This window comes from Zerene cesonia, chromosome 14 (assembly GCF_012273895.1).
Source record: "Zerene cesonia ecotype Mississippi chromosome 14, Zerene_cesonia_1.1, whole genome shotgun sequence".
In the NCBI taxonomy this organism is placed as follows: Eukaryota; Metazoa; Arthropoda; class Insecta; order Lepidoptera; family Pieridae; genus Zerene; species Zerene cesonia.
Genome location: NC_052115.1, coordinates 6800492 through 6825870, shown reverse-complemented (window position 1 = coordinate 6825870; position 25379 = coordinate 6800492). Strand labels below are relative to the sequence as shown.

The 25379-nt window shown below is 36.4% G+C and overlaps 3 protein-coding genes across 6 annotated transcripts in view; 1 reads left to right on the top strand and 2 right to left on the bottom strand.

Annotated features, from left to right (window-relative positions):
- Positions 1-3431, bottom strand: part of LOC119831768 (variant surface antigen E-like) — a 10370-nt gene extending 6939 nt beyond the window's left edge. For all 4 annotated transcript variants that reach the window (XM_038355265.1, XM_038355267.1, XM_038355266.1 and 1 more), the window contains exons 1-3: positions 3306-3431; positions 1048-1087; positions 714-740 (exon numbers count right to left, since the gene is read on the bottom strand). In XM_038355265.1, the coding sequence (XP_038211193.1) occupies positions 714-740; positions 1048-1087; positions 3306-3314 (76 nt within the window). In that variant the 5' untranslated portion in view covers positions 3315-3431. The remainder of the gene's footprint in view (positions 1-713; positions 741-1047; positions 1088-3305) is intronic.
- A 1120-nt stretch (positions 3432-4551) lies between these two features.
- Positions 4552-5820, top strand: LOC119831802 (ufm1-specific protease 1). The gene is made up of 4 exons (XM_038355331.1): positions 4552-4702; positions 4777-4947; positions 5124-5333; positions 5619-5820. The coding sequence occupies exons 1-4, from the start codon at positions 4577-4579 to the stop codon at positions 5760-5762; spliced, it is 651 nt and encodes a 216-aa protein (XP_038211259.1). The 5' UTR covers positions 4552-4576; the 3' UTR covers positions 5763-5820.
- A 103-nt stretch (positions 5821-5923) lies between these two features.
- Positions 5924-25379, bottom strand: part of LOC119831944 (dynein heavy chain 10, axonemal) — a 51535-nt gene continuing 32079 nt past the window's right edge. The window contains exons 57-90 of the mRNA XM_038355514.1: positions 24857-25045; positions 24449-24578; positions 24078-24175; positions 23494-23619; positions 22750-22927; positions 22329-22459; positions 21955-22097; positions 21421-21513; positions 20869-20971; positions 20506-20703; positions 20084-20228; positions 19717-19934; positions 19272-19477; positions 18568-19086; positions 18249-18396; positions 17881-18016; positions 17363-17517; positions 16606-16824; positions 16194-16358; positions 15818-15926; positions 15383-15546; positions 14941-15036; positions 14418-14596; positions 13841-14000; positions 13290-13491; positions 12607-12749; positions 11947-12105; positions 11378-11549; positions 10641-10772; positions 9761-9920; positions 8383-8602; positions 7828-8007; positions 7011-7157; positions 5924-6659 (exon numbers count right to left, since the gene is read on the bottom strand). Of these exons, the coding sequence (XP_038211442.1) occupies positions 6513-6659; positions 7011-7157; positions 7828-8007; positions 8383-8602; positions 9761-9920; positions 10641-10772; positions 11378-11549; positions 11947-12105; positions 12607-12749; positions 13290-13491; positions 13841-14000; positions 14418-14596; positions 14941-15036; positions 15383-15546; positions 15818-15926; positions 16194-16358; positions 16606-16824; positions 17363-17517; positions 17881-18016; positions 18249-18396; positions 18568-19086; positions 19272-19477; positions 19717-19934; positions 20084-20228; positions 20506-20703; positions 20869-20971; positions 21421-21513; positions 21955-22097; positions 22329-22459; positions 22750-22927; positions 23494-23619; positions 24078-24175; positions 24449-24578; positions 24857-25045 (5670 nt within the window). The 3' untranslated portion in view covers positions 5924-6512. The remainder of the gene's footprint in view (positions 6660-7010; positions 7158-7827; positions 8008-8382; positions 8603-9760; positions 9921-10640; positions 10773-11377; positions 11550-11946; positions 12106-12606; positions 12750-13289; positions 13492-13840; positions 14001-14417; positions 14597-14940; positions 15037-15382; positions 15547-15817; positions 15927-16193; positions 16359-16605; positions 16825-17362; positions 17518-17880; positions 18017-18248; positions 18397-18567; positions 19087-19271; positions 19478-19716; positions 19935-20083; positions 20229-20505; positions 20704-20868; positions 20972-21420; positions 21514-21954; positions 22098-22328; positions 22460-22749; positions 22928-23493; positions 23620-24077; positions 24176-24448; positions 24579-24856; positions 25046-25379) is intronic.

The following is a 25379-nucleotide window of genomic DNA, read 5'->3' as shown; positions in this document are numbered from 1 at the left end:
TCTCCACTTTTCGCCCGGTTTCCGAGAAAAGCGATGTCAGTCAGTCAGTGGGTGTGTAGCTTTATATAGTATAATACGTATTTTATATTATTGAATAAAGAAGTATGTACCATAATACGTGCGATTAATAATATTTGATATCGAATTTATGTAAATTTTATATTTATTTGAACATTAAGGAAATAATGCTGGTGATAATTGCATTGCATGCAAAGCAATGATATAAGAAACGTTTAACTAACAATCAATACAAAATTTAGAGTAGAGACAGGTATAAAACCTTTTCTATGTTTCGGTTTTCATGCAACACAAGTCTTCGTTATTCTCAATACGACCTTCAGAGATAAGCTAAGGGTTATCAACTATCAAGGGCTTTGAAAATAGGTTAAAAGAACAAGAGGTATTATTTGTCATAATCGATTGGTGTATAAAGGTAGAAGGAAGTAAACCGCCAGTACGAAGAGTGCTTTTGAACCACTGAACAGAGCGATACACCTGAGTGGTTATTTTAAGAAGTTTGAAATGTATCATATAAAGAAAGTATACGTGAACACGTTAAGAGCAGAATCAAGAAGCTATATAATTGTTGGCTGATAGAGGGCTTCAGGAGCGTTATAGATGGTTTTACTTTTCCTTTCCTAATAAACTGTATTCATTAAATGATGTATAAAACCTAGTCTAATTATACTTCAAAATCCTGGTTTCAATCTTACTTTGACCTCCGAAGGGACCGGCGTATGCTGAAACAGAAGAAAAAAGCATATTGAATATTGAATTATGCAAAATGTCTATTATTTCTATAAAGTTTCAAGCAAATTACGTTTTTATTGAAACATTATTAGGTTAAATAATTTTTTTAATTACTATATGTTACCTATTATCTTCCCTATAATTTAAGTAACTATTAATTAAAATATCATTATATTTAGACGTTCAATATTCAAGTAACGATAGAAAACAATTTTAGCACCAATGTGACATTGGGAAATTCGGTCTGTTTTACATAGATCAATATTTGAAGTGTAATTAATAATAATTGTCGCTCACCTTGGGCACATACGAGTGCGACAACCGCAAGAAGGAGTACCTGTGGAAGAACAAAACATGTATTTAATTTTTAGCTTACAGCATTGAAGTCTCATTTGAAATTTTGAGAGAATAGAGACAATTTGATTTTATCAATTGATTGCGTGGGGTGTCTGCTAGGCACATAAATCCGAAAGAATAGAACGGGTGGTCGAGAGGCTAGGTGTTGCTACGGTATGATAAAAAGACGCTGGTTTGAATCCCGTCTCGTGATCAATTTTTTGTATTTTAATTTTTTATCACCTAGAAGCCACCTCGGTAGTAATTATAATGCATTTTCCTGCATCCTCTCCTATATTTTTTTTCTACAGTAAGAGTTTTAATTTATAGAAATAAATACGTTTCAACATTTCTACCAATTTAGGACGTAGCCCAAATTGCAGAGCTGGGTATCCTTTATTTGATATATTTATATATTTGCATCGCTATATAGCTTATAATATATAACACAATTTTATATTTTAATGTGCATTTTAATGTGCATAGTTGTAATAAGGCTTGTAAAAAAAATGTCGCCTGTCGCCAGGCGCTAACGCTTGGCGCGTGGTATTGTTACGTTTGACAAAATAATGGCTGGATTGACTGTATCATTGTCTCTAATTTTAGAGTAATAAACATTCGTTTATCTATTTGCTAATATGCAAAGATTTGGCTGATATTCTTATTCTATTTTGACGATAAGATAAAATGACAAACGGAGATGATATGAAGATATCTATATCGAATTCAAACAGTTCAATTTGGATTTATTTGTTTGTTTAGATTGAATATTGTAGTCTGTCTAGCGTTCTGCATATAATAATTAATTTCAGATGTGATCACGAATAATCACATCTGACTATGGATTTAAATTTATATATAGGAAAGACATTCGTTTAAAAATATGTGATTAATTAAACTTAGGAACTATGAATAATAAAATATAACATTATGCAAAATAAACTTAAGCCTGAAATGGTACATAGACATACCAACTTACAGTGAATTAATAATCGGTTTTAAGCGATATAAATATTTAATGTGTGGGAATCAAACACGTTTTGGCACGAATTGGGACAACGCAGCAGGGCTTGTACCAGGCCCCCACAGAAGTTCGGCGTGATATAATAGCATGCGAATGCTACTGTGTACGTATGGTGTTTGGGGGAGCTACATAGATTCATCGTCCTCCCTAATTCCTTCCTTCTATAACGTCGTTTCGAAAGATATCTATAGCTGTATTCAATCCCCACATGCCTTATTTGTTATTTAACTTAATTTTATTTATTTTTGTTGTTTTTTCTTTAAGTAAAGGGTATGACTTTTATCACGAAATTGGTATTCAAATATACATAATCTTTATAACTCTTTACTAACTAAATTAGGATAACCTTTTATTTAATAACTCGATTGTAAATCCGTATGGATAAAAACAGACCTTGTTTTAAACTTTAATTTCTAAATAAATATAAGATTATATTTAAGTATAAGTTAAATGGAGAAATGATTTTGTAATAAAATAGCAATAAACTTAATTGTTATAAGTATCTTTTGATAAGGTTACGGATAAATAATATCTAGTAGGTATTCAAAGCACCAAATGTCAAGTTTTAAGAATACTTCAATCTGGCCTTGAAGTCTGATAGGCAAGCAAAATATCACGACAATAATTTATATATATTATTTGGCGCTACATAAATTAATACTAAATGTAATTATTTTATTGTAATCCTTGCAGGTAATTCAACTTAACAAATAAAAACCATCGTTTTAAATTTCACTGCTTTAAATTGATTCTACTTTATTTTATGTTGTTTCTCTATTTGTGTAAATGTTATCGGTCATACCCGATTTCAGGGAAAGCTCGTTCTGCTCAGGCTAAACTAGTTCTTTCTATACGCGATAGGATTAACTAATATGATCCTAGTCAAAACAAATTTATACTAAGCCCGATAGATAAACCAACTAGTTTAGCTTAGGCTGAATTATTTGATCCCGATATAAATACATACAATAATAACTCTAGGATAAATATTGTTCATTGTTCAACAAAATATTGAAAATGTATTGTTGCGACTGAGACAGTACAGAGGAGAATATCAATAAAATTTAAAAATATCAATAAAAATTTAATAAATTAAGATTCATAACAGCCACAGACTGTTTAGAATTTAGGTATATTTTATTATAATTAATTATGATTGTAATTAGAACAAAAAATTAAAATCAAAGATACGTACCGCTTTCATTTTTAAAAGAATAAGCACAGACAGTAAAGATTAACAGTCAAATATAGAATAACATCGAATTTTTCATTTCGGAGACTTTTATACAGAGAGATAACCCCGCTCACAGCAAACAGAACGTTACCAAACATTGACAAACGTGTTAATTTTTTCCTCGATGAGTTCCGATAATTGTTTTGTGCACAAATAGATATTAATAGGTGGGAATTCGAGGATGTTTGTTTTTAAGTTTTCAGTGGAATTGATCTTGAATCTCTTGGTCGCATGATTGTTATTTGTTTTGCTTTGCATTTTTTATATTGATGTCAGAATTTAAAAATATTTAGGATCATGATAGAATAACATTGTCTTAGCAGACGCTTCTCTAATGTCTTTTTTATTGCGAGGTCTCGTACAAAATCAAAATGTATGTTATATTATAGCCCATGTCACTCAGTGAAGTATAGTAGTTATTAGTTAATATCATACACTTTTTTAATCGGTTCAGCAAACGTTAAAACGTTATAAACATATAAAAATACAATAAATACAAAAATATAAACATTTCCTCTTTATCCTATTAGTGTAGACATATTATATAATAGATACTTGCTACATCTTCTTATGTTATCCTGTCGGTTTGAAACCGCTAGGATAATAGAATTGTTGATATTGGTTGATATTTAGAATATCTACTTTAATTATATTAATTTTGGTGCGGAGTGCCATCAATTCATAAAAGATTAAACGTTGAGGTTATAGAAGCAAGGGTCGCGGTCCTCGGATTAATAAATCTAGAAAATTATTCAAGCCATTCACTAGCGTGCAAACATTCGTGCAATGCAAATTGGGCACATGTAAGAAAAAATATTTACAAAAGTCGTCCTACACTGGGCTAATGAGTAGTATACGGGTTTGGGCGTGCGTTTGCACGTGCGAATGTGAGTGTTCAAACCAAAATATTTTCACCTTACAAATATCATATTTAATTTTTTGTCTTTATATTATTATAATTTTCTTGTAATACTTGTCGTACTTATATGAAGTTAGTCTGTAGCCTTTCACCAGAAAATGTTCATTCTGAGGTGGCACTTTCAAACATAAAATAAACTACAAACAAATATATGAAACAAATATTGATTGTATGACTAAGTATAAATGAAATTCTAGGTAATATATGTTGCGTTGTACCTATCTTTTTTTAGAAATAAACTATGTCGTACCTACATCATACATGAAAGACTTGTAGTCATGAAATGACAATCATTGTCAAATAAAAAATTGAAATGTCAAAGTCACTCAATTTGTTATTAAACGTACACGAAGACGAGAATATTTCTAAAGATAATTGTTATTTAGTCAATGGAAACTATGAGTATTACCACTACTTGTGTGACGGATTTGATGACAGGGTATTCTATAATTTTTACGAATTATGTTCATAAACGTTAATATTTATAACCTATATTTGCCGCTTTGTTTGCAGGGTTGGGGTTGCGGCTACAGAACTTTGCAAACGATATGTTCCTGGATGAAATGCAACGTTAATAAGGATGTTTCAGTGCCATCAATCAGGGAGATACAAAGGATATTAGTTGATTTGGAAGATAAACCTAAGTCATTTCTAGGGTCCAGACAGTGGATTGGTAGTTTTGAAGTAAGTTTCAATATGCCCTCTTAATCTACCTGGGTTCTTCAAGACTCCATTTAGTAGGTTTTTTGATAACACCTCAGCAATCATTATACATTAATTGCAGTGAAAATTAACTTTTTATCAGTATATCTCTTGTGATAGTTTAATATTACCTTATATTTCTAAATTTATAATTCCAGGTTTGTCTCGTTATAGATAAGCTGTATGACATTCCATGTAAAATTCTCCATGTCAATAAAGGAGATGGATTAGATAATATAGTTGATGCATTGAGAACCCATTTTATGAAATTTGGATCTCCTATCATGATGGGCGGTGATGTGGATTGTTCCTCTAAGGGAATCATGGGAATACAAACTGATGGTGCTAAGTCAAATTTATTGGTTGTTGTAAGTATAATTACTTGTTACCCTTTTCTTAATTCTTTAACTCAGACATAGTTGAAGGATAAACATTAAATTAAGCAATCACCACTGCCTTTCGACATTCACAAATTCATCTGCAAATGCACTGCCTGCTTTTAAATAGCGAGGTATAAGAAATATATACTATTTCACGCCAGTTTTCTGTAAGTGTCTGGACTCCCCTGGTGTGAGCTGGCCCAAAGTGTGTGACTCCTACATTATAAATTAAGTTTTGATACCTATATAAATATTTTATAATTTATGTTTCAGGATCCACACTATGTGGGCTCAGAGAAAACAAAGGAATTCCTTCAACATAAAGGCTGGGTCAAATGGCAGCCCTTCAAAGAATTTTTAAGTTCTTCTTTTTATAATCTTTGTCTGCCACAAGTAAAATCGAAATGTTTGCAATAAATATTTTCAATACAACTCAGTGTTATTTAAATCCTTATTTTATTTCAAAGGCACCAATCCGCTTTTTGCTTATTTATTTATTTTATAATGATACTATGTACTCAAAATAAATAAAACAATTGTAAAACTAAATCAGTCTTTATTGAATAAATTAAGGTTAACATTTATCTTACAAAAAACTAAAAATATTTCTGCAAAACCAAGTGAGATAAGATATCACTTCCAACTAAAATCATTTATACTCAATTTCTAAGAAGGTATCTGTATGAGAGAAATAATATTATGCTTGGTTTCAAAATAAATAAAAAACAAATTGTATAAATAACACCATGATATGATATCAATTACAAGTTTAAGATCACTTCATTTGAACCTTTCCGTTTGATAAGAATTACAGTTAATTAGTTATGATGATAATAGCTTGGATGTTGTATTTATTTCGATCGTTGATTTTTGTTAAAACAACTAGATAGATGCTTCAACATTTGGTGTTTTATCAACTTAAAATCATGCATTTTAAGGTTGAATTTATTTTTAACCTATTAACTTAGAAAATAAAATTCAAACAATTCTATAATTCTAAACTATTTTTACGTTTCGTGAATAGTACACCTTAAAGTAATTATACAAAATAAGCTTTGTTTTGCTTTCATGTTTCTATCGACTAGAAGTTTTGACATATTGGAGGACAGTTTACTGTTTTTGCATTGTGTGTCTAGTTGTTTTCAACGATTGCAATGTAATAACAAATCAATCAGTGTTCATAATAAGGCACACGCCCTGTAGCACCCAGTGGCTGCAGTGTTCCGCCGTCCACAGGTCCGCCTCGAACACGAGCCCCACACCCATGGCGTTGCGGCGCTGCGACGTCGTGTACACCGGCGTGCGAAACGTGTTCTGTTGGGGGTCGTCGTTCAGAGTTACGTTAATTACTTTGAGTGTTTAGATATGATTCGATGTTTCTATGTATCTCTATAATATTTATAATTCTCCAGGTAGGTAATTTTGCAAAAAAATAATTGCAGAATCAATTCGTTCAATGATTGAAGCAAATAATCTGTAGGAGTTTATATAAATATTGGGATTTTTAACTCTCAAAAATGTCTGATCAGGCGACCAGTGAACGAGTATGTTAATTTCATATGATTATAAATCACCGCTATCAACGAGCATGCACAAAGCTTGTGTGTGATCTTTTAAGCATTAAGATTTTTTATTACGTAATAAATGTATAAGGCGACAGCTCACCTGCAGTTTGAGCTTGTGGAACTCGATGGGTATGATGTACATGATGGGCAGCTCGGTGACCAGCACCTTGGGGTGCGAGCGGCGCAGGCAGCCGTCCTCCGCGTCCCAACGCGCGCCCTCCAGGTACAGCCCGCGGACGTAACACCCCTGTGTACATTTTTATTTACTGCATATGTATTTTATATGTGTGTATGTATTTTATATATCTGGGCTCATATTGTTTGTGTCGTTTAGGTATATGTGAAAAACGTACGTGTGCAAATGTGCTAAATATGAATTATTATCTTCGTGAAATGTATGAGGTTAGTTTAAGTAAGTTAAACACTAACAGCTTTGTCAGAAGACGCTTATTTAACTCGCGTCAGAACGTTATCGCTCTGTTTGACGGTATTTACTGCGTACAAAACAACGCAGCGTCATAGTGCGGCGTCAGCCTGAGTTCTGAGAGCTCTATAATCTAACAAAATCATAAACTACTGTGAATATCCGATATGCAGATGCACCAGTGTAAGTCTCTCGTCACTAATTTCGCTGGTGTAACTTTTTTTTTATGTCATAGCGGGCAACTGAGCTGGTGATTCGCCTGATGGTAAGCGATCACCACCGCAAATGAAAATTAAGCCTCTGCTAATGCGCTATCCGCTTATTTGAGGTAAGGGAAAAGGAAAGAAGGAATGGACTGGGACGGGTGAGGAAACGGAAACGAGCCAATACACCACGGTTATACACCAGCGAATCAGCATACTCCGAGGGGTCTATAGCTTATGGCGTGTATAGTGTATGTATGTGTGTTGTGATAGTGTGTAGGGGCACGAACGGTGACGGGGCGCTCCTCAATGTCGTCGGGCGAGCGGTGTCGCGTGACGCGCGTGAACTGCGTGGAGCGGTCGAGCGGCCACGTGTAGAGGCGGCACGCGATCTGCACGTGCGCGATCAGGTACGACTCGGGGATGTGCAGCCCCGACAGCCAGATCACTATCGGCTCCTCCATCGTCGCCTGCGTGACGACGTGAGCTTTAATGCTTTGGTATTCGTGTCTACAGTATTCGTTGTGCTATAGAGGGTGTTATTTGTACCTTTGTAGACTAGCTGCCGGCTTCGCTCGTGGAACATATATGGCCTATGTCACTCAGAGAACTTGGAGTTTTCTAATGGTGAAAGAATTTTTAAGAATATTTAAAATCGGTTCAGTACTTTATGCGTGAAAACGTTACAAACATGGTACAATAATACAAAAGTTTCCTTTTTATAATATTAGAGTGGCATTGAGATTTTATAGTGGAATATATTAGGTAAATGCTAATTAACCCACATGTCACGTCAGTTGAGCGGCTCTAGAGGGTGGGGGTGGGGGTGGGGGGGAGGAGCTCACCCAGTCCGTGTACTGTTGCGCGCGCGCGGTGAAGTGGTCGATCCAGCCGCCGAGCCCCTTGCGCGTGGCGGGCGCGAGCGCGCGCCACACGGCCGGCAGCTGCCCGTTGAACAGGCTGTAGGCCACGTTGTCGAGCACCGCGTCCATGCCGATCTCGCCCGCCAGCGCCTTGCGCAGCAGCGACAGCGTGCCGCGCATCTTCGCGATCAGCCGGTTGAACCTGCCCGACACGTCGCGACACGTACACTATTGAGAACCTCTTATGTGCTGTGTTGGGGTACATCTTAAAGCATGTATTTTGAAATCTCCTATATAATGATCGAGTATGAGTTCAGTAGAGAATTTTCCTGGAAATAGGTCACTTAACAGTAACCACTATTTCACAGGAAAAAAGAGTAGGGTACTTTCTAGAGCTAAAAAATACCCTTTTAAACATAGATAGTACATGAAAAAAAGTAAATTCAATCCAATTCCTGAGAATTTGATGAAAGATAGGATTTAATGGAAATTTTAATAGTAATCTACGTTCATATAGTTCAAATAGTTAAACAAGAATCGTGCAACACCTGTATCGCGGGGAGGCACTATTATGTAATGGGTCCAAGGCTATACAACAAAATTTCCAAAAAAAATATCCATTTATCCACTCACGAATAATAAACTAAAGTTAGTTTTGAAAGAATGGCTTCTTACTTTGAATTATGAGGATACAGAGGTATTGCTAAATGTTGGGATGTAATACATAATGGAAGTAAAATACATTAAAATTAAGTATTCTTTATTTATTTCTATTATACTTAGTGAATGACTGGCTTTATATATCCAGTCATTCGATCCCAAGACTCGTCGTTGGTCGTAGGGCTAAGTTCAAGTGTAATGGGAAAATAATTTTGCCTAAATAAACACAACGATAAATATATTTTCATTCCTAAAATATACAAAACCCTTGCTTTCCGGCCTGGTGGTTACAACTGTGGTATAATAATGGTATATTCTTTGTAGTTTTTCTTATATCTAGTGTTTTCTGTTCTCTCAACAAAATATGTACTCAAATGTGATCTAACGTAATGAGTAGTGGGGGCCTGGTGACCTAAAATACAGGTAATCTTTATTACCTAGTTTAGGCACCAGTCTCACACTTATTTATGTACTGAATATGTGTAAACTTATCTTATGTAACTGATGTGAGAAAATAAACTCTTTTTTATTTCATTTTTTATTATTCATTGTAGTAACTCCAATATTATATTACGTACAATAAAAAGGTTACTAAATAGCTCCATTTAGGTGATGTAATCAGAGAGAATTTCTCTCAAGAATCGAGGATTCTAAAACCACCATAGAGAAGAAAGACTCCCGCCAATTCCCTCCACCATACCTCTCCAGCTCCTGCAGCAGCACGACGGCGGAGGGCGTCATGTTCATCTCGAACTGCTTGCGCACGCGCCAAATCTCATACTCGGCCGGCAGCTTGTTGAGGATGTCCACCGCGATCATGTCGATGAAGTCGTCGCGGCTCATCGTACCGCCGCTGTCACCTAACCGGATATCAATGTGTAATTACATGTATATAAATTATGTGACACATGGTTTGTCCACGATGGACTCCTAAACTACTCTACCGATTTTAATCGAATTTGCACATCACATGCAAATATGCAAAAAGATAGGATAGTTACATTATTTCAATTATGAATGACTTCCCAGGCGGGTAGAGCGGAGACATCGACGGCAGATATAGAACTTGCTTAGTTAGGCAATTATTTACGTATTCAGTTAATAGACATATAAGCCAGAAAAATGAAAGTCTACCCGATTAGACTTAAAAAATATGCCCTACTCACCTGTCTCCTCTTTTGTTTGCAGGAAATATAAACAACGGTTCGTAAAAATCATAAGTAATCCACCACATAAATAAATATTAAAAGAAACAAACACTAACCTTCCGTTTCCCTGACTGGTGATAAAAATAAAAAAAGATATTTTGATTAAAAAATTTAAGTATAAAACTCATAACACGAGTTTGATAGAAATGTAACTTACGTTCTGCTTTCCTTACTGGTTGCAATAAATATAATAAAGATGTGATTAAAATGACAAAGTACATACATATCTTCTAATATACAGATAGTAAACCACTATAATTAAAACGTTTTCAATAGAACTTTACCAACGACCCATATATTCAAATTTTCTTCGAACTAGAAAAAGTACAGGTAAATAAGGATATTGGGACAATAGGTAGTTCATTTACTCACTGGTTTGCGGTTGCAATTCAATCAAATGTCCCCACATCTCTCTGACAGCCTGACTGAAATACCCAATCTCAGCGTTGGGATGTAGACCAAACACCTCTGGGGTATTCGCTAGTGGCAGGGTGTCAATGAAATCTATAAAAAAATATTTTTAAACTATACATGTATATGTGTTTTCCTATTTTCTACTTCTACTACAAATGGGAATGTTTCTGAGGAGAGACAGATGTTTCAAAAGCTTTATTTATGAGAAAGAACTTTGTACTTATTATCGGCTCGACTGATTGTGCTGATATCACAGTAAAAATTTTATTAAACCAAATTATTATCTACTATATAAAAATAAGTCGGGTTTTCCTTCCTGACGCTATAACTCCAGAACGCACGAACCGATTTCCACGGTTTTGCATTCGTTGGAAAGGTCTTGGGCGTCGTGAGGTTTATAGCAAAGAAAATTCCGGAAAAATTTCAACATAAAAGCGGGAAAAACGAAGCCATCTGGTGGCGAAACGGAGTTCGCCGCGTTTGCTAGTTGTTCATATAAACGGATGACTAAGTTGAAGATTAGACAAAAAGTAATACAAAATTGGAATTCCTTTAAAATAAGGTAGCAAATGTAATTAACCATAGAGCAGAAGAAAAATAATTTTTACCAATATACTCTTCCCGCTCTCCATCGAAATTGTTGTTAAATTCAATTGACCATAAAACACAAGAAAGATAAGGACAAGAAGATTAACCAATATACTCTTCCCGCTCCCCGTCGGGCGGTATGACGTAGTCGCAGTGCGCGTCGCGGTAGAAGTGGAAGGGCTGGAACTTGTCGAAGAGGAACTCGCCCATGTACTCCTCCATGTACGTGCCCACCACGCGACGGTCGAAGTCGTCGATCACGCGGCCGCCGTACATCACCTGCCCGCGGGGCACCGGTCGCTAATTAGCCTGCTCGGTTTATGTGGTGCTTCGGCCGAATAAAGCGCGTGTACCGTAGGAGATAAGGTAAAAAATTCGATTGACAACTACTTAGAACATATAAAAATACATTGCAAGAGTGTCATATGTTGCTCTCAGGCTAAGTCGACGGGATTATTGGCAGACTGTGTTGCCATTTTATTTCCGCTTTTTAACGTTTTGTTTTGTTTTACATTTACACGATATAGCGAATCTGATTTCGATGGTGGTAAGAAAAAATATTGGACCATGAGCATTACGCCAACTTACAAAACCCACTAGTGCCCACCCCAAACATATATTTAATAACAAAAAAATCTCACAAAAAAGCAAACATCCAATAGAAGATAAAGCGAACCTCTCCAAAGAGATACTTGAGCGTGGCCCAGGGCGTGGGCCCGGCGGCGGCGAAGCAGCGCTCGAGGTAGCACTGCAGGATCTGCATGCACACCACGAAGTCCGACTCGCTGAAGTCGTACGCGATGTTCCACCCGATCTTGTCGTACTTGCGACGCTCCTGACACACAATCTTACTAGTTATCATATTTGAGACATGTATATTTATTATACACGACGTACTCTAAATTTGATTTTAATAGAAAATACGAGATGGTAATCCATACAATTTTTTTGTTTATTTTACGTGAGTATCATACAATTAGAAAATAAAAACTATATGACGGATTTTAAACGCCATTTTGTTCATTATATTATTTAACCTGACGTTGAAAGATTGTCATCGTTTCGATAGATGGTGTCGGATCTTTCAATGTGAAACCGTAAAATTGTAAAATGGGCATTCGACATAATGGGTTAGGTTCGGTTCGGTTTATTTAAAACTGCACAGAAACAGGAGCCTCAAACTAAATTCTCCTCATAATACGTAATTGCGATAACATCTACGGGTTTTAAACAAAGTAAATCTTATCTTAAGCAATATTTATAATCCATTATAAACAACAATAAATATTTTCACTTGTTATAAAGGAAGAAATAAAAAAAAGGAACAATAAATCACCTGCACGACTGCGTGGAAGAATGCTAATACATAGACAAGTTTTTTGAATTGCGGATGTGGGCATTCATCCAGCGCGTGCGCACGCATCTTGAAGTATGTGTTCCGTAAGTTCAACTTCAGCCCGTTCGGCGGTTCCGTTACGACTGAAATATTATAGGATTACTAAGTAAAGTGTCATCTCGATTAGCTTTAATGTCTATCTAAACTTTATTGAATGAATAAAATTTTATTTTTTGTCAATATTATTATATCCCGTAAGGCCCGTATCCTTTTCTTTATCCTTTCCAGTCCTATCCTTTATTTCCCTAATCAATACTTTCTTTGTCACCACACCCACCCACACCTATTTAAGAGAGCAATTCATTTGCAAGAGACGTACAAGAGAAGGATATTGCTTATGGCCTTACGCCTCTGTAAATGTTTATGAGCGGTGGTAGCGCTTACCACCAGACGACCCACCAGCTCCTGACATAAAAAAAAATTATAGCCAAAATCCTCAATTTCGTCAATTTTCTATATAAATAAAAGATCTCCGTACAGCGGATAACTGATTTTAATCTGAAATTTTGGATCAATATAGTTGATTTGACACTACAAACACTTAAATTTTAATGAATAGTCCATTTTTTCAACATTTAATAGTTTATAAGTTTTTTTTACCTAGACTTTGGACCTAACCCTACCTTTCAAGGATCTTTGCAGGATGCCAATGGGGAAGGTGGGTGTAGGGTCGGTGGTGAGCCAGAGGCGATACTCTGGGTGCGGCTTCTCCATCATCTCGAGCTGCTTCTCCAGCTCACGCAGGAAGGACACCAGCAGGTGGCAGTTCTGCAGGATCAGCCACTGGCCGTGAGATATCGCGCCTTCGAGGAGGGCTAGGGCCGCCTGGATATGAAATGAGACATCAAATCCAAATTGTTTATTGCATGAATACTTTATACATTTAATACACGGGCCTTGCTATCGCTTTATCAGCCGTATCTATAACCGTAAATATTAATTAATCATTATAATTGTATTTTAATTATTACTTTTTTAAATTATTATTTACTAATGCAAATTAACCAAGAACCTATCAAGTCTTAATTTGGAAAAATTATTGTTAATTCAAACAGAAACTGTAAATTCAAACAGAGGAAACTGAGGGGCTAATTCCAATCAGAAAAACTTGAAATCTATTTGGGGGATCACTGCAAAACGAAAAGAAAAACAACATATATCTATCACAACGCACCCCCTCCTGCCCCTGGCCCAGGGACAGGTACTTGAACTTGCCGCCGCCGAAGCCGCAGCGGTCGGCGAGCTTCATGAGGTCGGCCGTCGGGTCCGAGCCCGGGCTCAGGATGAACACCACCGGCGTGTACGGGGTCGTCTGCTCGAATATCATGTCCAGGCTGTGGAGAGTTCCAGAAATATTAATTGGACAATTACTTTACAATACAATATAATAGATTATATAGAGATAGATTTGGTTGCCTGGAAAAGTTGGCTCTGTAGCCATAAGGTCGCCTATTGTGCAATTTGTATTTTTATTCTGTACTTTGTATTTCCTTTTGGTGTGTACAATAAAGTATCATTAATTCACTTCATTCAATGGTATACAACACAAAACAAAACAAAATGCAACACAACACAACAACACAAAATAGAAAATAAAAAGAAAACATTTATGTGCTCTCATTATGTTTTTGGATAATGCTGTTCTGAATATATTTTTTTTTTACTTTAGTTTTGATGAAGAAAATGAAGTAAAGTTTTTATAAGCACTAGACATGGGTGTCTAGTATTAAAATAGACATCCCGTTGGTCACCTGATCACCGGCGGGGTGATGTACTCCTCGCCCATGGTGACGGTGATGAAGTCGGTGAGCGCGCGGTAGATGCGGTCCACGCGGAAGCAGCGCAGCAGCATCAGCAGCTCGAACGGATTGACGCGCGCGCGGTACCCGTTCGGGATCTCGGACGACTCGGGCGCGTCGCTGTCGAACCACTGCGGTACGATCGTGTATTTTAAACCAACCGTAGAATAATAAATCATTTTAACAAAACTCTCAACAGCCTCCAAATTCTCAGAACTACACTTAATTTAAATGGGACCACGTGGAAGGAATCAGCTTTCAATTAAACAAAGAATCATAAAAATCGGGTTACCCAGTAAAAAATTATAACTTATGGTATGGTAACAAACACAAAACCATATAGTCGAATTAATAATAACCTTAAAAAATTAAAAATAAATAATAACCTCCTCCTTTTTTGAAGTTTGTTGTTTTTTAAGTTTTGTGATGATTTAAATCTTATCACGATAAAAAATCGTATTATAATATAGCTAACCTCCTGCCATTCGTCAAGATTATTGCCAATGTTGTCCGGCAAGTCACCAAACACTTCCGGAAAGTCTAAGCTCAGTTTCATGATGTCTTGCCATCCCTGGAACGGGAGATGTCAATCGAATAAGTAAGATTATCATAGTTAGCAGTCATTTTAAGATTTGCACATTAAATAAACATTTTCTAAGATGCAGATATAAATTTAAAATGTGTATTATAAGCGTACGCAAATTATTTCATAAAATTTCAATAAGCTTCCTAGAATTTAGAATCTTATATATCTTCCTTTTGAAGAAAAAAGGGAGATCCTCGACCAGTCCACACGACTGGCCAGCCGGAAAGGTTTATGGATGATGTCAGAAAGTGGAATATAATATGTTCTGTAGCGAAAGCATACAAGATTCAGAGAAACACATCGCTACAAAAAAGGTAAATAAAGGACACACCTGCGGCGGCAGCCAGGCGGCCGGGCTCGCTCGCGCCGCCTTCTCCAGCGAGATATTCCCCTTGATGAAGAAGTCCAGCTGCATCTGGCTCACGTTGCCTTCGCTCTGCTCCAGCTTTATGTCCATTTGGAATGAGAACAGCAGCTTGTGGCGCTCGAATATACCTGAGAATTAAGGAATTAATCTAAATTTTAGAACTTTTTATTTTTATTCTTTTGTGCGTAAATATTGCCTCGTGTAAGTACTTAAATCTTACAAGGTCTTATCTTAGGGTTATCCTAAAATGCGTAAAGATTATTAAGGTTTATTTATTCGCGTTCTTTTAAAATTACCGGAAATTAAAAAGGTTCCACATTAGTAGCTTTGAAAGTGGAAAATTATTATCATAAAGTTTTTAAATACATAATATAATTTTATGCACATAAAGCATCTCACCTGTACACCCATAGTCATACACGTTTTTCGTTAACATATCGATGATATTCTTGAGACGCTTTACCAATATGACATTCGGCATGGCTTTGCGGAGCGAAAACGAAAACACCTGTCGAACAATATTTTTCGATTTGAGTAAATTACAAGATTTATGGAAATTCTCGATTCTACTTTGTAATAAGGTACTAATTATCATCTAATCTTGATAATATTTTCAACTAGGTTTTTTAGTAAAACGATTAAAAAGCACAATTTTGCTCGATAACCCTTTAACTCCTTTAAAAAAGTACAATGTGATGCGATGCTGAAAACATGCAACAAGAAAATATCTAAATATTATATAACATAATGTTATTTATATATAAGCTCCACTTACGTCCAAATACGACGACAGCGAGTACTGATACATAGTGTTGACTCCGGCCATGTCGGAAAGAACAAAGAAAAGGATGGAGCCGCGCTTTGCGACCGGTCGGTAGCCGTCTCTTAATTTTTCTATGTCTTTCGTCGTTGCCTCTGCGAGCTCTAGTTTTTCCATCACCTATTAAAAAGGGCAGATTTAAGAAATTAAGATTTATTTTAGTATGTTGTATTTAACAACATTTATATGATATTCCAGCTTTTTTTCTTATATCATGCACATAAATTATAAATTATCATTAACATTGTATGGTACAAGTTCATCAAGATATTTCGTGGACTATAACTTAATGCTGTAATCTATACGATTTATCTGACTGAAATATATACCCGTATATCAAAGAGCAATGAATCCTCGCAAATCTAACCTCAGCAGCCTTCGACTTGGTGTTCTCGAGCGTGTTGACCAGTTCCACGTTGTCCAGCATGTTGCCGGTGGAGGTGGCCAGCTCGCGCAGCAGCGAGTCCTCGAGCCCGGAGAGCAGACTCTTGTTCGCGCTCGTCTCTATGATGAGGCTCTCGCGCTGCTCCTCCAGGTCCGCCCGCTCCGCGCGCACCACAACGCTGAGGAGCTGGTCTTCTAGACCCTAGTGGTAAACGAAAACGTTTTGATCCTTTTCAGCGTAGTTATATTGGAACTTTTAAGGAAATAAACGAGTAGTACGTGTACTTATCTCTTAGATCGTCTATTAATCTTCATATCTTCTCTTTTATTTCTGTTAACTACATTATTTTAAAATTTCAAGTTACAACAATTACATTATTTTGCTTTATTCTATGTAGACTACATTTGCTGTACGATCTTTAAATACCAATTACATATAATTGAGTGGTAGAACTACAAATACAAATATATTTTAATGTACAAAGACAAAATTGAACCTCTAATATTATTCAGTTGTCATTCAGAGTTTAGAGTCATAAGTATTTTTCTTTTAAACACTACTTGATAAACATATACTTTATTTGTTTATTATTATTGAACAGCATAGTGGCTAGGCAGTCTAGCCTGCAGTATTATGTAATCTGTGTTCTAGGCAAAGCGGCAGTGCTATACATAAATTCAATTAGACATTAAGTAAATTATTAACATACAACAATTTAATAAATAATATTTGTATGCACCTGGACGGTAACAGTGTAGTTGATGACGACCGCCTTGGCGTAAGCGGCCGGGTTGAACTGCGGGTTGGCGAGCTTGGTGGTGAGGTACATGCGGAAGTTCGGGTCGTAGTCCACCTCCGAGCTGCCCAGCATTACGAACGTGCGCCCGCTCTCCACTGAGCGTGAAAGTAGAAAGTAAAAGTTAATTAAATTAGAAATAAATCTCTATTTCTTTTTATCACCATTGAAAAATGAACGATGGTTTTTTTTCTTCTAATTGTGATATTTGCTGTAAAGCTGTGAGAGAAAATTGAGAGAAATGCAAAGTAAACTAGAAAGTTCTAGAAAACACAGTTTTTTTCGAAACATTCTTTACTGTGAAATATGTTCGAAATAAAGAATAAGTCCTATTTTATTTTATATCTGGTCCTTTAACGACTCCTTTTATGCAAGTTTTTATAAAGTTACAACCATAGTTATAGGTAAGCAATTATCGTCAGCAAATATCGGAGAATAGTTGATATAAATGTCTAACCAACCTTTGATATTTTTTTCAAGTACATTATCCACAACTGGATCAATGTACTCATTGACATCCTGGAATAGAACTGGCATGCCGTACTTTATGGCCATCTCCAAGTGTCGCAGGAATTGAGGATCATTGAAAGATAGGACCTATAAAAGAAACATTTAATTACGTGCTATTTTTTTTTAATCTTACTTATGTATGTGACTTACATTAGCATCCATACTAATAAAGTAGTAAAGTAATAATTATTTCATAATTAGAACCTCCAACTTCACTGAGAGACATGGGGTACATATGTACCTACCACGGGCGAAGTCGGGGCGAACAGCTAGTTAGATATATGTTACTTTAGATATTCTCTTAAGAGTTCAGACTCACTTTTAAATTATTTTTAGCTTCTTTCTTCTTGATCCAAGTTAACGCTTGCGTCTGGGGATCGATACAGAGCGGGAATCGAGATGCTCTTGTTGTTAAGATGCCATTTTGTACCGACAACTCGTCCGGCGGGAGCCCTTCCGAATTCCATCTAAATATAAAGGAAATTATATTTTATAAAGAAAAGGCTTAGATTTTAAACGTGAAATAGTAGTGTACGAATGAAGAAGCGTAAAAAGATAACTCGCACAAAAAATTAGACTAATAACAATACAATTTTAGATATTTATTAATTTTGGTTTATAGAAAAAAAGCTACAAACCCGCTGATCTCAACTTCGTTAGTTAAATTCCTCTCCACCGTAAAGGGCATCGTCAGCGGTATGCCTCGCTCGAGCACATCGCCCAGCCAGTCCTCGTATATCATAGTTTGCCTGAACGAGAACGAAAACGGCCCCGCGTAACTCAGGAACGAAGACGCGAGCAAACAGTTGCCGATCAATCTAGACTGTTCCACGTATAACGCTGCCAAATCTAGCGTCCACCGCTTCTGTTCGCTCGACAGACCAGACATCAGCTTGTCGGCCGCTACCAATCGCCGCATCATTATATCCGTTTCCTCTTGCAATTCCTGTCTCCTCAGCATTGCGGTTTCATATTTCGTGTTGAGTCCGTTGAGAGTACGCTGCAGTCTGTCAATTTCACGGTTGAGCGACGCGAGGTAGTTGCACGCTTCCGTGTATTCCTTCTCGAGGGATTCCACTTTGTCCTTTTTGGGCTTCACCTCTTTGTAAACTGCGCAGTAGCCGAGAACAGCTATGACGAATTTCAAAAGGCCGTATCTGTGGATATTGTAGTAAAATACTAGGTACCTAATGTACTAGAAAGAAATGTTTCAATAAACAAACAATAATAACAATAATTTTGTCTTCCATAAAATATGTATAGATATATCGTTGTAAAAAATCATGTGTGCTTTAAGAATTACTATTAATATGCTCTTTAGTTAATTATTTATTAAGCTCACCCCGCTTTACTAATTTGTTGCATAGTGTCTAGTTTCTTGCTCTTCTTCATGTGTGCTTTTACGGCTTTCACTTGGTTCTGAGTGATTAGGTCGCAGTTCATTTCTTGAAGATTTCTCAAGAAATTCGGATCTGCCATCATCCCTTTAGCTCCTTTCCAGCTCACATCTTTGATGCCACGTATAATTACTACACATTCGCATACAACCTAAGAATATATAGTTGTTATTAAAATTTATATATATGTATATAAATTGTACTTAGTGTTATTAAAATTTTACAAAAAATTTGGATTATTTTAACTGTTTGCTTAAAATCCAAACCTATTAATCATGTTACAATTTGATCTTTTCATAAAATTTATTTTTAATTAATGTTGAGAGTTTATTCAGTTCACTGATATCTAAATAGAAACGAAATTTACTAATGGGAAATTTTCTTTTTCACCTGCACAGCTTCCGGTGGCGTGGCAAAAGATCGAATTTCTGTAATATCGTTTTTATCTAGATCAGCAAGAGCAAGTCTAGCCGCTTCTAAGGCTGGCAGCGCGGCAGACAGCGCTTCCTCCGCTTCGGACTTCTCCTCTGCTATCACTTTACTTTGCTCTGTTATTTCCGCGCTTTTCACTTCAGCCACTTGCTGTTTCGCTACTGCTGCTTCGGTGGCTGTATATTTAATATGTATTAAATATATAAAAGATATTTTTCTGATGCTCGAGTAAACAAACAGTCCCTAACGTATAATAATATCGCATTATGATCGCGAAGGAAATTTAAATATTATTTATAATTACATCATCAAACAATTTACATACCCACAGAAATCTCTTTCAGTAAAATTTCGCATTCCTTGGTTTGCTCCGCTACGATCACCTTTTGCACCGCCAGTTTGGCGTTCAAATCTTCCAATTGTACATTAGCTTCTTCTATTTTTGCTAAACCGCCAATAAGACGTTCACACTGCAAGACGTTAGATTTTGATTTGATTTGATTTTAAAAAAGTATAGTGAACACACTTATAATAGTAAAATATGGTTTTGAAACAATAAACAAGCAATAAAAACTATTTGTAAAGAAATAAATACATAAAATATTTTTTCTATAACATTGCTGTCTTCTCAATTTTGTTTAGGTCGGTGACATTGCCTTATCTTAAAATGTTTGTATGCTTAATATTTTGTACGTTAATACAACTACTGAAGTAAACCTAAACAGTGACAATGTTCCAAAATCTCACCTGAGCAACAATAAAAGCGTCTTTCTCATTCAGCAGAGAGAGATAATTAGTCAAAAAGTCCATATAATGTTTGGGCGTCACGTAGTTGTTCCTGCGCAGGCGCAAGAGGAACTCCACCGAGTATCTCGCCACGGACATGTGCACGTGAACCACGTGCTCCACTATGATTGGACGGAACTCTTCCGGGATCTTTTCCACCTTGTTGAGAAACATTAAGCATGGTTCCGTAAAACAAAGATTTTAATAAAAATGAAATATGAAGTTATTATGTTGTATTATGATAAATTAAATTTCATTTACACCTAGAGCTTGGTGTTATACTGTTTTATTGAAATCAGTGTAATTTGTTGGTATTTTGCTTACGTCTGCTAGAAAGACATTAGCGACAGCTAATAACGCTTGCTTCGGCCACGGGAATTGCCAGTCAATCGTAGTGTTGTTTACCAAGCCTGGAAAACTTCGGCACCTAGAATTTTAAACGAGTCATGCATACAAAACGTGAGAACAATATGAAACGTACGACAATAAGTCGGTAAGTAATAGAAAGAAGGCTAACTAGAAAGTAGTAATATGAAAAATCCTTAAAAAATTTGTAATTCATAAAAATGTTAAAAATGTTAAATTAATGAGACACATAATAAAAATAACATGTTAAACAATATGGTAAGTAAAGTCCCATGTCCCCTACTGGGGTATGAGGCAGATGATATACATGTTCACTGATCGATTTTCTTTATGGACAAGTAGGTGATCAGCCTTCTGTGTCCTGCCAGACCGAGACATTTTTTTTTGCGTCCCCACCGGGAATCGAACCAAGGACCCCGCGGTTCTAAGCTCACGCGTTAACCACTGTACCGAGGAGGCGGTCATAAACAATATGGTAAAACCCTGCAACTCTATGAACTAGAATAATACCTATTTCTCAATATGTCACCGCTGGGCGACATCGAGAGCACCACGTGTAGATTGTTGGCGCATTTGTTGCAAAAGAAGTTCCACACTGCATCCCTGAAAACGATTTCTCTTAATACAGCATACTTCATCATCATCATCAGCCCTTATGTGTTCCCACTGCTGGGACACAGGCCTCCTATGAGGGTTACAGCATACTTGCGCGGTTACATTTAAATATCCTTGGACATGTTAAATATCCTTGGACTAATTATATATCCTAAGTGTATGACGAATGTCTTTAATGTAGATAATCTCTGTATCTAATTTTATACAGATCTTAATCAGCTGTTTGTGCATGAGTGCATAAAATATTCATAAATGCATTGGTAAAATCTTTAAAGTTAGAGGTGTTACATATGTATAGACTTCATTTTTTGTGTACTTGCAGTATAAAATCAGTACATAATTCAATAGAGAAATTATTCGTTTTTTTGTAGTATTTCAGCTAATTTGAATTAAGAAAGAAGAATTATATAAAGTATTTTGTCAATTTACTTGGCTACGCCGTATCCAGCCTCGTTGCTTTCGTTTCTAACAGCATTAATGATGGCGTCTTTCTCGTCGTCGCCGAACAGTGCAGGAATCATGCCGATCATTAAGATGTTATTGATAAATTCCAAGAAACCCTCTTCTAATATCTAGGAATAGAAAAAATTAAAATATAAGGAACTGAAATTAATAAGGAATGCACTATTATTTTAAACAGTCATAGAAAAAAAAAAAACGTTAAAGCGCAAGTAAATGGATAAGTATCTTAGAAAAACATTTAACAAACAAGAAACATGTTCTTATGCTGTCAGTATTAGGATCGAATGAATATCACCAAAAAACACAATTTCGAAACTCGTACAATTAACTTTGATACATACTTGAGCAGCGGTAAAGAGAAACACGGTGGGCTTGCCGTCGACTCCGAGCTGGTTGTACATCCGCTTCATATCGTCTTTAAATGTATTCTCATTGTAGTTGCGCGTCACCGTTATTTCGAACATCTCGCATCCTATATCCAGAAAAGGCCCAATCATTAGTCAACAACAACAAGTATTTTTTTTTATTTTATCTATTTATTCATATTTATTACATAACAATTAGTCTGTATTACATTTTAAAAATAATAATTTAAAATTACTTTTGCCAGACACCACCGCGCTGTACTACATAACAAAACTCTAAGCATTATATATAATATTAGCTAAACAAAACTATACAACACTACACGACACTATTCTACAAAACAGCACGCTACACCACACTATACAACACCAGACTACACGACTAGAGGGCACGCACCGGCGGCGAAGGCGGCGAGGCGGCAGATGGACTTCTTGCCGGAGCCGCCGACGCCGATGATCATGGCGTTGCCGCGGTCCGTGCGCAGGATGCGGTGCGCGCGCGTCAGGTGCTCCAGGCAGTCCTCGAACAGCACCACCGACATCTTGCCCACGCGCTCGTTGTACTCGTCCAGGATCTGCGCCATACTCGCGAGCGGTACTACCTACTCCTATCCTCACTAGCGGTAGTTTACTTCGTTTCCTTCACTTTGCAATGGAGCGACTTTATGATGTTTTTTTTTTGTGTATGGAGATCGGAAACTACACAGTGATATAGGCTACTTTTTACCGCGTTGAAACATATCATTCCCAAATCTTAACGGAATTTATTTTGACGACCACGCGACACCACACTGGGTAATAATAGTAAGCCTTAGTTCTATATTTAATTTATCTTTAATGCATTTCCAACATAGATTGGATCTGCTCTAACACCTCCGTAAGGACAGATATAGATATAGAATTATGCACCTATTTATTGTTACCACTATATATTGCTACCATTGCACAGGCTGGTGAATAGCGATAACGCCATGCAATTATTTTTAATTTTAAAAATTAATAAAAATATAAAAATTCCACAAATAATCTTTTTAGCCACCAACATTAGTAAACAGCAATAATAAACTCGTATGCTAATATTTAAAATCTAGATCCAATAATATTGCGGGAAAAATTAGTACATTTATAGTTGATGATATACCTCTTGGAAAAGGAAGTAAACCGCCTCATAATCCAACAGATCTTCATAATATCGCACCTCCTCTTCGTCCAACGCGTTCCGATAATCACCAAACAGTAAGGGATCACGGAGGACATATTCTTCCAACTAAATAAAATTATTGTTTAGTTTTGTAGCACTAAAGTGCTTTACAAATTTATGAAATAAAATAAATTTGTCATAAAATCACACAACATCAACGTAATTCTTTGTGTAATTGTCGTATAATGACTCTTAACTCCAGGGAGCGCCGGTAGAGGCTGCTTAGAAAATATTCAATGTATTACTAAAATTTTTAATAAAATATGGTCATTAATTAATACATAATGTTATAAGGTTGGTTGCTTATGAACACAAGCTGTGATTAGTATGATGAAAAAATGTGAGTTTTTGCACGCCTGACAGATATTGTGATAACTTAAATGAATCTAATCGAATGCGTGAAAGAAAGTGAAGTCAGACTGTCTCCGTAACGCGTTACGATATCACTTATTGCCATTTAATTCATTGAGTAAAAGTATAGCATCTCACTAATCTTGTATTATGTATCATTGAATTCAACTTACCGTTAGCTGTTTTTCAACTTCCACTTCTTCTTCCTCCTCTATGACCGTTTCTTGTTCTTCAACTTTTTCAGCTTTTGGTTTCAGTTCAGCCATGAATTCTATAATTTTATCCAAACATTTCATATAAAAATAATTCTTTTTTGTTCATTATAGATTAATACTGCGTTTTCATCCAAATTCATAACTTCACACAGTTATTATAGCGCGATGGTATAATCGAATACGGCTGAATGGCAACGAGGTGGCAAAAGTGAATTCGTAATTTTTTTCCATCATCGTCAACCGTCTCTTCCTATGTTTACTTACTCAAAATAAGGATAGCAGCTTAGATTTTTTAGACTAAGTAAATTTACAAGTATTTATATAATCACCATCTTCCTCTTCATCTCCAGCGGGCTCCTCCTCCTCGGGAACGACGATCTCTTCGAGCACGACGGGTTCTTCCTCCGGGAAATATTTTGCGACGTGCTCTTGTATGTGACCGCGCATCAGTTCATTGTCCTAAGTATGGAAAATTATTTAACTGTGAATTTTCATGTAATTGGGTACTTCAATATTTTACAATGGATGTGGGAACATAGGTGCTATAATTCATAAACTGGCAAAACATTTAAAAATATACATATACAAGTTCAGGATATTAAAAAAAAATCTTAAATTCACATTTAATAATTACGTTAAAATCATCAAAGTTAACAATTTTCTTTACCAACAATCACTAGACTTAGGGAAATTTTGTTCCGGACTATTTTTGCACAATTTATCAAGCTAGAAGTCACCTGGACACTTATGAGCCGGTCGCATATGACCCGCGTGAACTCGTTGCGCCAGCAGCGCACGACGGCGCGCCGCTCCGCGAAGTAGTTGGGGTGCGTGAGGCACAGGCCGGCCGCCACGCGCGACAGGTCGCGCAGGTTGAAGATGTAGTGGAACTTGGCAGGCGTCGGCGGCAGGTCCACTATGATTACCTGGATATCGGGTGGGTTTTTGGAATTTTAAGTTATTGCACGGCTTTTAATGCAGGAGTTGAGGGCAGCGATCTAATCGAGAAATACCGAAACAATTATAAACCTTACACCAATTCCCACTCCGACCGGCACAGCGTTGAAATCGCTGCACCGTCATAAGTGGATAAAAATTCTTTGCAATAGCTTTACCGCGGCAGTCCCCGAGTGCCACACGTATTTTTGATTACACATGAAATAATAAATGTAGTGGTGGCTCAGTGGTGATAACCTCGGACTTCAAAATCGATAAGTCGGGGTTCGAGACCGGGCGAGCGTGCAGGAAATAAATTGATTT